The 14,170-nt window shown below is 38.3% G+C and overlaps 1 protein-coding gene across 1 annotated transcript; it reads left to right on the forward strand.

Moving 5' to 3' along the window:
• The first annotated feature begins 9,638 nt into the window (after positions 1 to 9,638).
• her9 (hairy-related 9) lies at positions 9,639 to 11,794 on the forward strand. Its single transcript, XM_079479112.1, has 4 exons — positions 9,639 to 10,151; positions 10,285 to 10,380; positions 10,487 to 10,574; positions 10,683 to 11,794. Exons 1-4 carry the CDS (start codon positions 10,044 to 10,046, stop codon positions 11,264 to 11,266), a joined length of 876 nt encoding a protein of 291 aa, XP_079335238.1. The 5' UTR covers positions 9,639 to 10,043; the 3' UTR covers positions 11,267 to 11,794.
• The last annotated feature ends 2,376 nt before the right edge of the window (positions 11,795 to 14,170 follow it).

Here is a 14,170-nt window from a genome sequence, read left to right on the forward strand (position 1 = left end):
GTTAGTTGGTCACCGTGCTCACCTCTCAGTGGGAGAGGTTCACGGCCCAGAGGTGTCGACGGGGAGCCTCACCTGAGGCCGTGCTTAGTCATCAAACAGACCAGTGAGCTTGATGAGCTGTTCTTAATACACCATTGTCTCCTCCCCGCTGTTACTTTCAATTCAAATCTGTCATCATGCAGTTAGTGAGGAGGAGAGAGTGCAAAGCTACTGTTAGCATCTGTTCATTAAAGCACCTCCACGCTTCTGATGAGAGGTTTTCATGTTGAGAGGTTAATCGAGGTAAATATTAGAACTGGATTTAAAGTGCATTTTAATAAAACTTGTCATTGGTAAATTGTCAGCATGTAAACCATCATGAATAATTTGGCCAAGGATGAGACTACTTTAGATTAATTGCAATACTAGTTTTTTTATTGATTTATTTAATTTAGCATTGCTTACTATTAGAAATATTACTTCAAAATAGAAAATGTCCTTACATCAATTGAACTTTTACTAGCTGGTTTATAAAAATGCAAATAATATGTACTGTCATTAAATCAGTCTAACATTATATGATTAGCATGGCTGAAAAAGTTCACAATAAAAATATTATTGCGACGTCTAATTGTCTATTAAAAATAAATACCACAAATGCTATCTGTCAAATTCATTATTTATTTTGTTTATTTTGTGTTTTCTTTTTTGGGGGCAAATAAATCACAGGGAGAGCCAAAATTAATAAATAAATAAAGCTGATAAAAAATTATTAATAAAATATATTATCAATTATAATGAATATTATTTTGTATTCTTTAACTATTCAACTTGTTTCTTGTATTCAACAGTTTTTATTTACTAATATCAGAAGAGAGCAGCCATCTTCAAATATTTTGTTACAGATACAAAATGTTTTATTTTCAGAATCTCTTCATTATTAAATTTACCTTTGGTGTGTTTAAAATTCGTTGCCTTGCATGTCAAGGTTCTATCTGACATTTTTGTCAAAATTGAGTTCACATATTCTTATTCTGTGACTTCTTCACATTATTTTTTGATGTTTTTTCTATTATGTACATTTTGGGTCATTTTAGAAAACAAAAAGATTTGATCTACAATGATAAATGGACAACATTTGAAACTCAATTTATCAAAACTGCTCAGAATAACACAGGAAGGTTAACATTATTTTCTACCATTTCAAAAGCAGCCATCCTAAAATATATTTTAGGATATATTTATATATGTTAATTTTTCTTTATCTAATTCTACCTTGTCTATAGAGATCTTATCCCTTTGTGCAACCAAAGTTGTAAACGATACATTTTAAAGTGAATCTTGAATTAACACTTAAATTATATTTAAAAGCACAGATGCTTTAGTTCAATCTAATTATTTCAACATCATCCAGCATAGATCGCAAGCTGTTAGATTGGCACCAAAATGAAGATTATGAATTCAAACATTAAGTACAAAAGCTGAAACTTCATTGCAAGTTTATCTCAGAGCCTTGAAGAATAGGATGGAAATCTCACCCTAAGTGAGCCACAGCGATAATTTAAGTAATTGGGTGGAGCTACAATATGTAGTTGAGGAGGCGTATCTTTATCCCATGGTGCTGTGTTGTCGTGTTGTCTGTGATGGTCTGCTGGCTTAAATTGGACCTTGTGTCACAATGTTGCTCATAGCCCACAGATCAAGGGTCCAGTCACCGTAGGCTGCCTGCTAGCCTCCAGGTGGGCACACTAATGAGCCAAGGCCCCAGCTCGGCTACAGCTACCCCGGGCAGGAGGGGCCAGAGTCCGAGGGGTGCAGGTTCACTTGCAGGGGGATTGAGCTGGGGGACCATTAAATCATTAAGATTTGGATGCTTACTGTAAAGTATTTACAAATGATCTTGTCACCGATGCAGGAATTGTGTTTGTGTGTGATATGTGAAGGCTGTTGGGTTGAACATGATGTGTCAGCATAAGGGCTTAATTTACCGGTAATTCACATGTGCCATCTTTAAAATTCTCTAGTGTCTCCCCTTTGTCACCCCCACCCTCAGGCTTTACAATCCTGCAGTATTCCCACTGTAAACACTGCAGCAGTGATTTCTGCTATGAGGCCCCTCAAAAGAAGAGAAAGAAACCGCTAATGGGAGTGTTTATGTCTTCTGTCCACCCGAGCCTTTGTTACTCTGATCTTACATGAGTTTATTTTATCTGGTGGCTTCATGGTGTTTTGAGGAACACAACCCATCTCCTTAACGCTGTTTGCCCCAAAATAAGATAAAAGCTGGAGGAAACGTTCTGTGGAACGTCAGTTTTACAGCAGGAAAATCTGTCACTATGCAGACATTGAAGTATTTCTTTAAGAATGGATTTTCAATGGATTGACATGGTGCAAATCTGCAGCTAGTGCTATCTTGTCTGGGATTTTGTTCCAGAGAGCACCAGATGAGAATGGGCCATGGTCGTGGATTTCGTGGTTTGTTTAGCAGGCCTTTCATGGGGGTAAATAGTCCCGGTTTGGCTGAGGCACCGATAACACGTGGTGGGTGTCCCGCAGCGCTGGTCACTCAAAAGGGAATAAACTCACCCCATACAATGTGCTGCCTCCATAAAGGCTTTTTTGTCATGGGCGAGAAGGGTCAACTCATTCCTCCAGCCAGCTAATAAATGCCCACATTCTCTACCGTTTTGATTTTGTTTTGGCAAGTAGGCGCAGACAAAAGTAGAAAGACGTTTAGCTATTCACAGGGAAATAGATAAAAGATTAATTTGCATCGATTTTGCTTCTTGACAAAGAGAGTCGTTTTATGGGCTCCAGAACCAGAATGCAGACCATTTTCTTCAACCAACAGAATGGAACAAAAAGATCAATGGCACTTTTGGCATGGTTATCAATGACGAAAAACCTGGAAACGCTTCCTTTGAACGATATTGTTTTTTGTGAATTCTACACATTGTTCAAGTTTCACTGATTTCGTCAGAGAAATGTGCTTGGTTGAACCCAAGAGAAAACCAACCCAATTTGAATAATTTTGTTTGTTTCGTTCACAATGCAAGATTTCGGTTTAAATCGCAGGATTGATGATAGCATTCAGAATGTTAAAGCAGTGACAAATGCTCTTTTTTCTGGTCAATTTTCAGCTTTTAACTCTTCCAAATGCATTAACCAAAGCATGTGAAAAACGTGTTTTACTTGTTGGTTTGTTTAGTCAGACACAGAATGGACTCAACGCAATCTTACATGGATTAATGGCACATGGTTGGATGACATTTTCAGGCATATAGCAAAACCATGTTCAATTTTATATCATTTGTGTTACTTCACAATAACAATTAAATAGCTTTTTTAATCTTATTTCAGTGTATGTACAATATTTTTATATGACATTCGTTATATACACTCTTAAAAATAAAGATGCTTAAAAGGTTCTTCACAGCAATGCCATAGAAGAACCATTTGGTTCCACAAAGAACCCTTCAGTCAAAGGTTTTTTAAAGAACCATCTCTTTCTTACTTTTTAAAAATCCGAAGCACCTTTTTTTGAAGCAGTGTATAACAATAATATTGCTCAACTTTCACATTTGTGCTTTTTTAAACCGCTATCATCCTATTTTTTTCATATTTGAACATAGAGTACAACTAGGGCAACACATTTAAATCTTTGGCACTTTATCACAAAGATGCTTGAATACTGAAAACAGTGTGAGGCTCACTTTTCATTTCTAACATTTATGTATATCCCAGTCAATACATTTACAATTTACAACTTTTTTTACATTTACAACAGAAGAACCATGCACGTCACCACACACCTGCTTTGACAATAATTACTTTGTGGTTTTTTTCCCATCCTCTTTGATGTATTGTTTTAAGTGCGTCACTCCGAGTCCTCCAGGAATTTTCAGCCGGAACGGGGTGGGGGGTAGACGGGTGGGGGTCTGTACAGCACAGGCACGTTGCTCGCCGTTGGTCTTATCTGTCAGCTCAAATTTGCAGTTTAAAGACATGAATAAAAGAAGTGCACCAGAATGTCACTCCTTAGTGTGGGAGACCCAAATCTCAGCCGATTCCTCATAATGTAATTATATCAGCAGACCAAAAGATCTAGGAGATTCTAGAGTCCCTGTAGTCCCAATTTAAGCGTAGTGCATCCTTATCTGAAGGTATCTCTTAAAGCCTTATGAAAAGGGCTCTTCTGCACTCATTGTCTCTAAAGGCTGTTAGTGCTGGGAGTTAAAGGGATAGTTCACCCAAACACGAAAATTGTGTCAACATTTTCTCACCCTCAGATTGTTCCAAGCCTGTATAAATGTCTTTGATCTGCTGAAGACAAAGGAGGACATTTGGAAAATTGTCGGTATCCAAACAGATCTCATCCCCCATTTACTGTAGGAAAAATAAATCCTATGGGAGTCAATGGGGGATGAGATCTGTTTGGTTACTGACATTCTTCCAAATATCTTCCCTTGTGAGTAAATGATGACAGAATTTTCCTTTTTGGTGAACTATCCCTTTAAATGACGTTGAGCACATCAGAAAGCTCACAGGTGTAAGATCTGTTCTTAATTGGATATCTGCTGTATGCTCGGATGGCCACAGTGGTGGAGGACAGCAAGACTTAGAGATGAGATATAATTATAAGCCTCTCCTTAAGACACTTCTTGAGCTGGTTTAATGCAACTAAAATGACAGTTTGTTAAAGTGAATAATTATGTACTGTTGGGCGTGACGGGTAATACCGGTGTTTATCTCAGATTGTTCTTAAATAGAAAGGTAGGGTATGTCTATAGTCTTTCATGCTCCACTGTAAGTATGGTAAAGTGAAGTGAGCTCATAACAAATGTCTTCAAATGCACTTTAAAACTTTGCTGTAGTTTTTGCAGCAGATTTTCCAGTAACTTATTTGATTACTTCTTAATATACTTTCCGATTAGTCCTTTTTTCAATTAATTTGATCAAAATGAAAACTCATTGACTTTTGAGATTCTAAATGAGCAAGAAGAGATGGGCATTAGCACAGCAATACTGCAAAAAAGTAAATTCTTCCTTAGCATTTATCTCTTGTTTTCTGTAAAAATGTTAAAAGCTTTTTAAATTACGATACATTAGTATAACAAGAAAAGTGACACAAGATATTTAGTCTTGTTTTGTGAAAGAAACATAGTATATTGTGAAAAAACAGAATTGTACATTAAATCTTAAATCACTGGCAAACCAGTAAAAAAAAAAAGTTTTACAGTGGGTCCTAGTATTCAATTATGAGACTTGGTACACTTTATCTTCACGATGGACGTTAGAAAAACAATATCTTTTAAACAAATAATGTCAAAAATCTACAGATCCATTCCGTTGTAAACAAGAAGAAAACTGGGTGATGTTTTGACGTGTTCCAGTGCTAAAAAATGTAGTTTTTAATGAATTAATTTCTCTTTTTAAGTTCTAATGAACCTCACTAAATGCATCTATAATGAACATCTCACTGGTTTTGTGCAAACGCAAATTACAAGCAGCCACGAAAAGTTTGATCCCATGTCATTGTTTTAAAATGAGAGGGCATTGCATTAGCGGCGTCGTCCTTGTAAGCCCTACCAAACATTTATTTAAAAATTGAATTAAGGGTTCCAGCAATTCTCAGAATTCAATTTGCTTTTTTGTGTTTCCACAATCTGTCTAAGTCCACCCGTTTGCACAGACATCAGCAAGAATTATCAAATGTGTCACCGCACAGCCTTAAAGCATTTGGTTCTGGCATTGCAGTGAAGTGACCCATTCCAAGTAACCTAAATCAGTCTGGAACTGGGGTTTATAAAGAGTCTATTGGAAGTCGCTCTCAAAAGATTTTTTTGGGGGAAGCCACGATGAAAAGTGCCCAGAGAGAAGATAAAGGAAAAGTATTTGGAGATATCAGCAGGCTCTCTGAGGGAAAACAAACTATACCAACCAATGTTAGTTGACTTAATCTGATTAGGCTAACCTCATCAACGGCCCTCTTAAAAAAGAGAAGAAAGCCATGAATTGGTCCGAAAAGCTATGGGATGGGGGATGCTCTTACTTGCACTAAGAGAACCAAAGAGTTTTGGTGAATGCAACTCATTGTAGCAGACATGCTGGTCCACAGATGGTAAAAAGACAACAACTCGTCTGAAAGGCGAAGCAAACACAATTGATCCAAGTTTTTTTGCAGGTATTAAACCAACACAAAGAGATTGAAAAGTTTAAAAATACTCCATCACACCATTGGTACTAATATTTTAACTCAATGTAGACACATACTCCTGCAGAAATCCAGAAATTCACGTTGGCTACCATCTCTGTTTTCAAAACTGACCACAAAGATAAATAAAACATTATAGAGCTGACACATTAATGCATTACAACACTTTAATGCCACAATGTTTGGTTAAGAGGAAGTAGCAACGGTGTTTTAAAATATAGCAACATGATTAAGATAAACTCTTTGCTACTATTTTTTCTTATTTGAAATACGACTCAAATTCTTATCAGCAAAAAATAAATGTACAGAAACTAATTCCATATAACAAAACACAAAATAATGCAGCACTCACAATTTTTTTTGAGACTTTGTTTAGAAGATTTCCTGGACTGAATGATGAAGCTGTTTTTAATATTTCATAAATCTTGTAATTATAACAAACTAACCTTTCATGCCACAAACAGACACAGCAGACACCCGTTTGTGGTTTAGGGCTAATGCAGAATATCGCTGCTGTCCTTCTGAAACCTTGTATCTCCACATTTGATATACATTTTTTATCTTAAATCATTATATTAGTCACCTATATTAGTATATTTGTCACTGGGTTTTGCGAATAGCGAACGAATAAAAAGTATTTAAAAGCGCTTGCCAAATTTAACAACACAGTATTTAATCGTTAAAAAAGTTTTGTTTGTAATTTTCTCAAAACAGCAAATTTTAGGTTTTGTAAAGACAGCGACGATATGGTATTTAGGGTATATTATGGTATTTGTTCTCCTCATCCTGCCTTTAATAAAACACAAATCGTCAATATTTTAAAAAGCAGGAAAGTGGTCATTGTAACTTTGATTCTAGGAGGATTTTTTTCAATAGCTCAAAATGTTTAAGACAAATAACACTGTGAGTTTTCACTCTTAATATGAGTTACAATATTGAATTCAATATATTTATATAATAATTAAATTCATTATTTCACGGCTAATATTCAAACATCAGAAATTGCGTTTCCAAAAGTCGTTGCAGAACCTGAGACCGGAATCGAGTGATCAAAGAGCGTGAAAGGAGATTGGCCCAACAACAGCAGCTAATGCACAGATAATTGACTGTGTTTTCTGCATTCTGTGCTCAGATTTAGATAGGGAGTGAGACTCATTACCCAACAACAAATGAACTTTTCCTCAGTGCAAAGAAACCACTGAGCGTGCTCTGATCCCGGACAGTATTAAGAGTTAAGCCTGATTACAATGCCATAAAAGCCTTGGTCTTTTTAAAACAGCCACGACCAATGTCTTATAAGTCATTTTGTTGGTAGTTATCTATATTTTTTATATTTCTCATCAGCATTGCTATTCTTCATCTTTGTGTGAACCATGGTTTGACTAATAAATAAACACTTTTTCACATTTTATGACAAAAATCATAAATTGTGTTTTTTATTGTATCAAGTTGTGCTTTAAAGTGTGTGTGTTTGTCAATTTTATTGTCATTTCCAACAATTTAAGTGTAAATTTAGGAGTGCCTTGTCAATTTGTGATGATCAATTTCTTCTTACCTGTTTCTGAACCACTGCAGGGGAGGTATTATAAAGGTATATAATACATATAGAAAGTGGGACTTAGGCTGCATAATATCTCTCAATCCCAGAGCAAATAGTGCCAATGAGCACAGCTGGCCCCTGAGACCTTAGGATCCTGGGCAAACAGACTTCCAGCATGCTCCAGCTAGTCTCTGAAACACAAGACATCCCTAAACAATGGTCAACAAGTGGCTAAACGTAAGTCTTAATACATTCTCATTTCTTTTCCTTGGTGGATACAAAACAAGAAGAAAATGTAGACTTTTTGCTACTAGAAGACTTTTTACAGAACTGGTTACATCTGAAGAGTGTTGTTTCCTTGTTGTTTTAATGTGGTATATTGATTTAACAAAAAATCATTAGTGACTTTAATCAATAATTATTATTATTATTAAACTTGAAATGAAATGTTACACTGTGATATATTGGAAGTCTAATACAAAACAACGAAAACGTTCTACTTTTCAAAATGTTTATTGTCCTGAATATGCTTGATGTCCAAAATAAATATACTTTTTATTCATCTTTAAACATTATAAACTTAATTTCCTAGTAAATGTAATGGCAGAGTTGAAGGAGACCCAGCTGCGTGCCGCCTAGTGGGCCAATATGGTGTAGCACGTTACAGACAAAATATCCGATAGATGGCGAACGACACTTATAAATGACTTCGACGCCGTCTTGCCGTCTCTCATCTTGTCTTTTTCTTGCTCAAAATATACATACAAATAATGATTGTTAGTTATGAAAGTAAATACTGTTTAATACACGAGGCTACTGCAAAATATAAACCTAGTGCATAATATAGCATATGCAATATTTGATCCGTTTTTAAATGTTTTAACCTAAAACTAATGTAAAACTATTAAGTTGAATTTTCGAAAAATTCTATTTTTCTAACATATTTCAATTACACGCCTACAAAATATAAAGGTGTACTTTGGGAATATTTAGCAACTGTCGCCTAAAATAATAATTTGATGCATGTTTAAAACAAGCTTATTTATTGTTTATTTATTTATTTTTGTCACCGATCAAAAAATATAAATAAAACCTTTTAAGCAGTCCGGTCAAGGAACACAAAGTTGGTAATTTAGCAGCATAAAACAAGCAGCCACGGACCTTGCTCTCAAGCCCGCAGCCAGCGAGTTGAGAAACGGCACGTGCTTAGGGGACGGACCGGTGCAATGAGCGGGCGAGGAGACTGGCTGGCACGCGGACAGATGTAGCAACACCTCCCCCGCGCGCTCTCGGCCTCCTGCACTGCTGGAATGATTGACGCGTAAGATGTTAACCCAGCCAATGAGACGGCACTCGGATTAATTTGCATAACGTGGGCAGCTTTCTATTGGTCCTCTGCGTGCTGCTCTGAACCGCCTCGCGTGCCTCTACAGCTGTTTCTTCTTTGAAGCGCAACGAGATCCTCCGAGTTTTCTGGATCGTATTTGTAAAGTTGTACAGACCTTTATTTTACCATGCAAGATAAATCAAAATAATCGCACGTGTAATAAAAACGGAAAGTTGAGAATATCCGGTACACATAAATAGCAATGATCGACCAAATCAAATAAACATTCGCGATGTTGTCATAATATAATTGAAGGCTAATCATCACTCGCGTGTGACATTTAGTTTTAAATAAGCGTTTTGTTAACTAGCCTATATGTTTTTTGTCAAATAAATTCCGGAGTCGTATTAAAGTGTACAGGAATGTTGCTCACTCTAAATTCATCTGCGTGAAAAACGTTGGTAGCGAGAAGGAAGAGTATTCCCTCAATTCCCTTTTTCACTTCACAGCCAGGCCGACTGCACTCGCCTCTTTGTTGTTTGTCCCTCCAGGGCTGATTGAGCAGCGCGTGACTGACAGCCCGCGGGGGTGTTGTCCAATCAGCAGTCTGCCCGCGCCCAATGGGTGAGTCCGCACGCCTATTGGCTGAAGCGAGTGTGGGAAAGAATGCAGAGAGGGTTTCACACGAACTGGGAGCATGCGATCTATCTATAAATACCGCTGGCGTGTGGCAGTGGGAGAGTCGATTTGCCCTCAGAAGCGCAACGCCGCACACGCTCGTGTACTCATATGACAGCCTGCGACTATAAGTCATATAGCTGATAAGAGGGACTTGCACTCTCTCTTGTGACCGTCCCGAGATCTTGGCTTCGCTCCGCATCTTGGTCACGCTTTAAGTCCTAAGAGCCCGTCTCTGTTTTAAAGACCACACACGGAATATAAACACTTTTTTGGCACTTACCGGACTCGGTTTGGGTTTGATCATGCCAGCCGATAATATGGAGAAACAGACCGCATCCCCTATTGCTGGCGCCCCTGCCAGTGGAGCTCAAACTCCGGATAAACCAAAGAATGCCAGCGAGCACAGAAAGGTAAACTGAGTTTTATGTGATGTGCGTCACTTTATAATAAGTCTCGTTTGTATTTTTTTAAATGTGCCAAATTGAAAACGAAATTGTCATATTGTTATATATTTATGATGCTAATTGCGTTTTGTTTTTGCAGTCTTCAAAGCCAATCATGGAGAAACGGCGGAGAGCGAGAATCAACGAAAGCCTCGGCCAGCTGAAGACCCTCATTCTCGATGCGCTCAAAAAAGATGTAAGTTAAGATCAACGTTCGGGGCAGTTTGTGCATTAAATAATCAACTAGCAGCCATTTCGATTTTAAAGCGAAATTCTTAATGGTTTCTTCTTATCATTCACAGAGCTCCAGACATTCTAAATTGGAGAAAGCTGATATTCTTGAGATGACAGTCAAGCACTTGCGTAATTTGCAGCGTGTTCAGATGACTGGTAAGTTGCATGTCCACGCAATACATTCGGACTCTTTAAACGTTGTTTGGAAAAGTAAATGTCTTTCTTGGAAACGCAAATCTAATTAAATTTCGTATGCATTTCTAGCGGCCCTGTCAGCTGACACAAACGTCCTGAGCAAGTATCGGGCAGGATTCAACGAGTGCATGAACGAGGTGACTCGATTTCTCTCTACCTGCGAGGGGGTGAATACAGAAGTTAGATCGCGGCTTCTCAACCACCTCTCTGGCTGTATGGGACAGATGATGGCCATGAACTACCCGCAACCTGCCCCAGCTCAACAGGGACATTTGGCTCAGCCTCTTCACGTGCAGCTTCCTTCTAGCCTACCCATCAACAGCGCCTCAATGGGATCCAAACTCAGTCCTTCAGAAGCAGTCTCACCTAAAGTCTTTGGAGGATTTCAGCTGGTGCCAGCCACTGACGGACAGTTTGCTTTTCTTATCCCGAACCCGGCTTTCGCTTCTGCGACAACCCCAGTCATTCCCCTTTACGCAAATGCAGGTGTTCCACTTTCTGTCAACGCCAGTCCCATTCAGGCCGGCTCAGCACCCACGGTTCCATCTCCTGTCCAAGGAATGACATCCTTCGCAGGCGTTTCACAAGCCGTCAGTCTCGTCGGTGTCAGTGCTGGAGCAGAAGGCAATGAACCAGTTTGGCGACCCTGGTAGACTTTCTCAACCCATACGAACTTTTGAAACTGTTTTTCATGATGAAGATATACTGAGTTCCGTTTTAAGGGACTATGTTAACCTTCTGTTGGACACGGCACAAATGTTTGTTAGCTGATTCCAAAATTTGGATGTTGTTAATGAATATGCTGTTAACTCACCAGAATAACACTTATTGTTTCTAAAGTACTTTTTAAATGAGAGATTTTTAGTTTTGTACAAAGTGTGTAAAGACTGTATCATGCCAAAGCTTTCTTGTTTCTTTCACGAGTGTTAATGTTTGATGATAAATAAATAAAAAAAAACGAAATTATTTCGTTTACAAGCCTTTTTTAATTAAGTGATGCTCTATGTGTGTATTTATGAAATCCATTTCGTAGCTATACAATTAATGGCCTAATCAAACATATTTACGTATAAATAGTTAAGACACAAAGTATTTTAAAGAAACTTTTTTTACTGTTGTCAAGTATTTAGTATGCTTGGCTTTCACACAAATCTAATTTCAAATTAAATTTACATTTTGCTAAGATCTTCGAGCAATCTCTGTTTTTTGTTGATTTTGAAATAATTTCGAGTTAGCAAATAAAGTGTATACGCAGAAATGTTTATAAGTTTAAACGTCTAAACTTCCCGCAATACCATGGATTGCTCTTAGTTTTTAATTCTGGCGGGAAGAGCATCACCCTAAAGTGTCGCAGGTTGAAATGACAAAAGCAATGAGAGGGTTTTTATTCTTTTCTTTTGCAAAAAGGTAATTAAACATCTGAAAAGGGTCTCATCCTGTATGCAGCGGGATCTTTAAGAAGTCCTAAACCCCCATTCATCGGCCTGGGAAATACGCTTTGGGTTAATGTCACAAACAGATTGCCTCAGTGAAAAGAGAATATGGAAGACTCCTCTTGTCCTTTTGTGTACCATTGCTTTTAGTTGTATAGCCGTACCTGAATAGCGCGTGCGGTGGCTTTGGCGCCTCTTTTTTACTGTCGGGTCGCACAATTTCAAACCTCAATTACACGTAATGCTTCAAACCTCGTAATATTTTAAAGACAGTCTAGTCTTGCGGGCGTCCATCAAACAAGTCTGGTTGTTTATGTTATCCATGTATGTAAACGTATCGTCCCACCTGCGCGTAAGCTTCGGGACTGAGAGACGTGATGCGCGGGCTGTCGGCATGACGTTTGCCGTGTGTCTGCCACTTGCAGTCAGTGGCTCTCTTCTATTTCGTTTGAGGTTACATACCCCAGGGACACTTAACAACTCATTCCTCAGTAAAATGATCAGGTTTTGGAAGTCATTTAGAGCTCATCACATTTAATATTTTTTAATAGATATGTTTATGTAAAGCTTTAATTCTGTTTTGAAACATATGATAAGACATCTTTCCAGTGTCCCACGTAGCCCTATATTTACATTCTTGGTCATCACCCTGAAGTGGAAAAAAAGTTTCTCACAAACCCTCGGGGCAAATCTTAATCGCGGAGAAAAGCTTGTTTTCGCACATGTGCATTGCTGAAATACTAGTTGGCAGTGTGTGGGCTCCGTGGCTTCTCTCACTGCCTGCGTGTCTGAGTTAATAGTTCAGAGATGCCGTTGTGGTGCTGGGGTCGTGAGAACCGAGCGAACTAGACTGCCTGCGGCCGGGCAGAGCGCCAATCCGTAAATCCCCGCTGGCAGGCCGGGTCGTGCATTGGCCGCACAGCCTCTCTGGAGGTGAAGAGGCGCACACGCGTGGCCGCCAAAATGCAAGTTTTAAGCCAGAGTATAATAATTACAAGAGCCACTGGCCAACGAGCCCATTCTCGTGAATTGCGTATAAATAACGAGCCAACACATATACACAAACACACACACAGAGCGAGATAGCACGAACGCGTCTCCAGTGAAATTTGAGAGTTGATGTTAAGCTTTTGACTTAATATTAACCGCAATAATCTTAGGACGCATACATTCCTCTCGAGCTAAAATATTCAGTTCCTAAAATAAACGAAACAACTTCCTTTTGTGTGTTTTTTTAGGGACAATTAGTCCCTATTTTTTAAAGTTCGTTTTATTGAAATCCTCGTGTTTAATAAATGAAGATTAAATGAAAATGATTTTTTTTAGAAAAAAGAGCTTTCATGTTCCCAAAATGCATTTCAAGCAAGCTATTTTCGCAAATGCAACAGGCTTATGATTCATTTGTCATATTTGAGTTTTTTTCAAACCTTCTATAAAAACACTTTATTCATATCTGTAAAAAACTGTGATGTATAGCATCTTGGTGGGGACCATTTGCAATGTTCTTTTTGACCACAAGGAGGAATATGACGTCTTTTGCTTCACAGACCTGTATCAGATAACTTCCTGGTCTAAAATTGGGCTTATGGTGGTGAAAATGTCAACTGATTGTCTGAAATCATAGACAACATATTTTATTCTTCACACATGGGCATATGTGAAGTCTATATGTTTTATGTTTTTTCTTTCTCAGCGATCAGTATCACATTACACATAACCTTGTCTACATTTATATCATGATCAAAGTCACCCGCTCACGAGTACAAGAGAGATATGCTCTGTGTGCTTGGATATGGATTTGTCTGGAGAAAGGTGGTCTAGAAAAAAACAGACGAGGGATGACACACCTTCGTTCTACTTTAGCACCTGTTGCCTAAGGAGCCATGAAAGACACAGTCATCAGCAAATAATGCACAGACTAGCTCATCGTCCAAGTATGTATAGGAATTGTGACATCATGAAGCTTTCCTGTAGCTCAGTGTTTAGAGTATGGCGCAAGCAGCGCCAAGGTCATGGGTTCCATCCCAGGGATTGCACATACTCAGATACGAATGTATAATAGAATGCAATGTAAGTCGCTTTGGATAAAAGTGTCTGCCAAATGCATAAATGTGAATCATGAAC

Source organism: Barbatula barbatula, assembly GCF_947034865.1.
Source record: "Barbatula barbatula genome assembly, chromosome: 17".
Classification (NCBI taxonomy): domain Eukaryota; kingdom Metazoa; phylum Chordata; class Actinopteri; order Cypriniformes; family Nemacheilidae; genus Barbatula; species Barbatula barbatula.

Bases quoted from the DNA above. Each gene is read 5' to 3' on its own strand.
- her9 (XM_079479112.1), top strand. From the start codon at position 10,044: ATGCCAGCCGATAATATGGAGAAACAGACCGCATCCCCTATTGCTGGC. The intron at 10,152-10,284 runs GTAAACTGAGTT...TTGTTTTTGCAG, and splicing joins ATGCCAGCGAGCACAGAAAG to TCTTCAAAGCCAATCATGGA. The intron at 10,381-10,486 runs GTAAGTTAAGAT...TATCATTCACAG, and splicing joins TCGATGCGCTCAAAAAAGAT to AGCTCCAGACATTCTAAATT.